General features: G+C 46.0%; 1 protein-coding gene across 1 annotated transcript; it reads left to right on the top strand.

Moving 5' to 3' along the window:
- Positions 1–270: 270 nt before the first annotated feature.
- On the top strand, positions 271–1,229 carry LOC147897636 (uncharacterized). Its single transcript, XM_087380074.1, has 3 exons — positions 271–414; positions 508–789; positions 936–1,229. Exons 1-3 carry the CDS (start codon positions 271–273, stop codon positions 1,227–1,229), a joined length of 720 nt encoding a protein of 239 aa, XP_087236200.1.
- The last annotated feature ends 500 nt before the right edge of the window (positions 1,230–1,729 follow it).

Genomic DNA, 1,729 nt, shown 5'->3' with positions numbered 1-1,729 from the left:
GCGACACTCCCTCGTTTCGGCTCCGAGCAACTCCTCCAGCCGGGTGGACGAAGAGGCCATCTCTGGAAAGCCATGCTTCTCCTGTCCTTCCTGGCCCACGCTTACGTTTGGTGCGGAGAGGTTCCCGCAAGCCGCCTGCCGGACAACATAGCTGAACCGTGGCTTGCCATTGCACGGCGTCTAGACGTGCCTCCCATCATTTCTTATGCATGTCTCGTTCTTTCGAATTGGCGACGTATAGATGACACTCTCCCTCTAGAACTTGGAAACATGGCCTGCTGTTATAACTTCACCGGTACTGTAGATGAAGAATGGTTTCTACTCGTTCATGCTGACATCGAAGCCAAGGCAGCAGAAGCGCCGGGTGCGATTATCAGGGCCCAACAAGCCATTCACGACAGGAATGTGGCCGAGGTCTGTACATTATTCCACTGCAAATCCCAGTAACTACATGCTTCTAATAGTTGGCTTGGTTTTAAGTATGCGATTATTGTTACTTCTTCACAGGTGAAGGATAACCTTGCCCTCTTGGCTGGAACTTTGAGATTGATGAGCAAGAGTTTACGGCGAATGCAAGAGAAGTGTGATCCTGACGTCTTCTATCACAGAATTAGGAAGTATATTGCCGGGTGGCGCAACAATCCACGGCTTCCACAGGGATCCATCATGTACGGGGAGGACAGTTTATCATTTTACGGAGCTTCGGGCGCGCAATCGACTATCCTTCCTGCGGTAGATGCTGCCTTGGGTATCCAACATCAAGATGGGTTTCTCAGCTCCTACATACAAGTCAGTACTCCCACTCAAATCTCACAAACAATAACGATGTGGCCACTAATCTGTTTCTAATTCGATCTTCGGATCATTTGTTGCTCTAAATATAATCTCTCGGCGCTATACTATTCTCTGAGCGAAGGAGCTTTATTTTGCAACAGGAAATGCGTTCCTACATGCCTTGTCCGCACAGGCAGTATTTGCAGCGCATCGATGCCGGTCCATCAATTCGAGATTTCGTGAAGCAAAACCTTGAGGAACTGGGAGGAGAATACGACCGATGTATCGTGGAGATTTTCAGGTTCCGCTCTTTGCATAGAGGTCACGCTCAAGGTTACATAAAGAAACCAAGCAAGGAGAGGGAAGAACGAGGGACAGGAGGATCAGATTTTGTGACATATTTGATGCAGAATGCAACAACTACAATAGCTCACAGCGTTGGTTCTCCGGCCTGATTTTTTGTTACCGTGGTGGATGCATCTACGTCCATTTCCATGTGGTAAGGGACCTTGTACATATTCAGTGGGACAACGACAGACCCATATCCTTGGGAGAGAGAAATCACCATGACAATATGACTTCATCAAAGAGGCCTCCTCAAATAGAGACCCATATCCTTTACTCATATACTTCCTTGTGGGAGAGAACAAGGTCAATTTCATGCAATGGACCTGCCCTAGTGAAGTGAATATATGAATAAATTATTTTTTGTTTAAGAATTATTGGAATAAATGAGGGAATGATCTGACTAGTACACGAAGTTTGTACAAGTCATTCTAATCACGTGAAGTTTGTTTGTCGAAATGTGGTCACAAGTAGATTAGTGGACTGTTGTTGGTGCCTTAATGAGTTGGTGTAGCATGTTGTGGCATGTTCATAAAGGTTGTGACACACAAGCATTAAAACTTCACATTGGGAACTTGGCAAATCTTAGAGGCAGATGTACATGCCACAA

The sequence above is a fragment of the Dipteris shenzhenensis genome, chromosome 10, assembly GCF_047967505.1.
Source record: "Dipteris shenzhenensis isolate YYH24624 ecotype China chromosome 10, Dip_SZ_1.0, whole genome shotgun sequence".
NCBI lineage: Eukaryota > Viridiplantae > Streptophyta > Polypodiopsida > Gleicheniales > Dipteridaceae > Dipteris > Dipteris shenzhenensis.
The sequence above is the reverse complement of the archived record's forward strand: the minus strand, read 5'-3'. Positions and strand labels throughout refer to the sequence as shown.

Excerpts from the sequence above, each read along its gene's own strand:
- LOC147897636 (XM_087380074.1), top strand. The coding sequence starts at position 271 with ATGGCCTGCTGTTATAACTTCACCGGTACTGTAGATGAAGAATGGTTT. Across the intron at positions 415-507 it reads ACGACAGGAATGTGGCCGAG|GTGAAGGATAACCTTGCCCT; the intron begins GTCTGTACATTA and ends ACTTCTTCACAG. Across the intron at positions 790-935 it reads TTCTCAGCTCCTACATACAA|GAAATGCGTTCCTACATGCC; the intron begins GTCAGTACTCCC and ends ATTTTGCAACAG.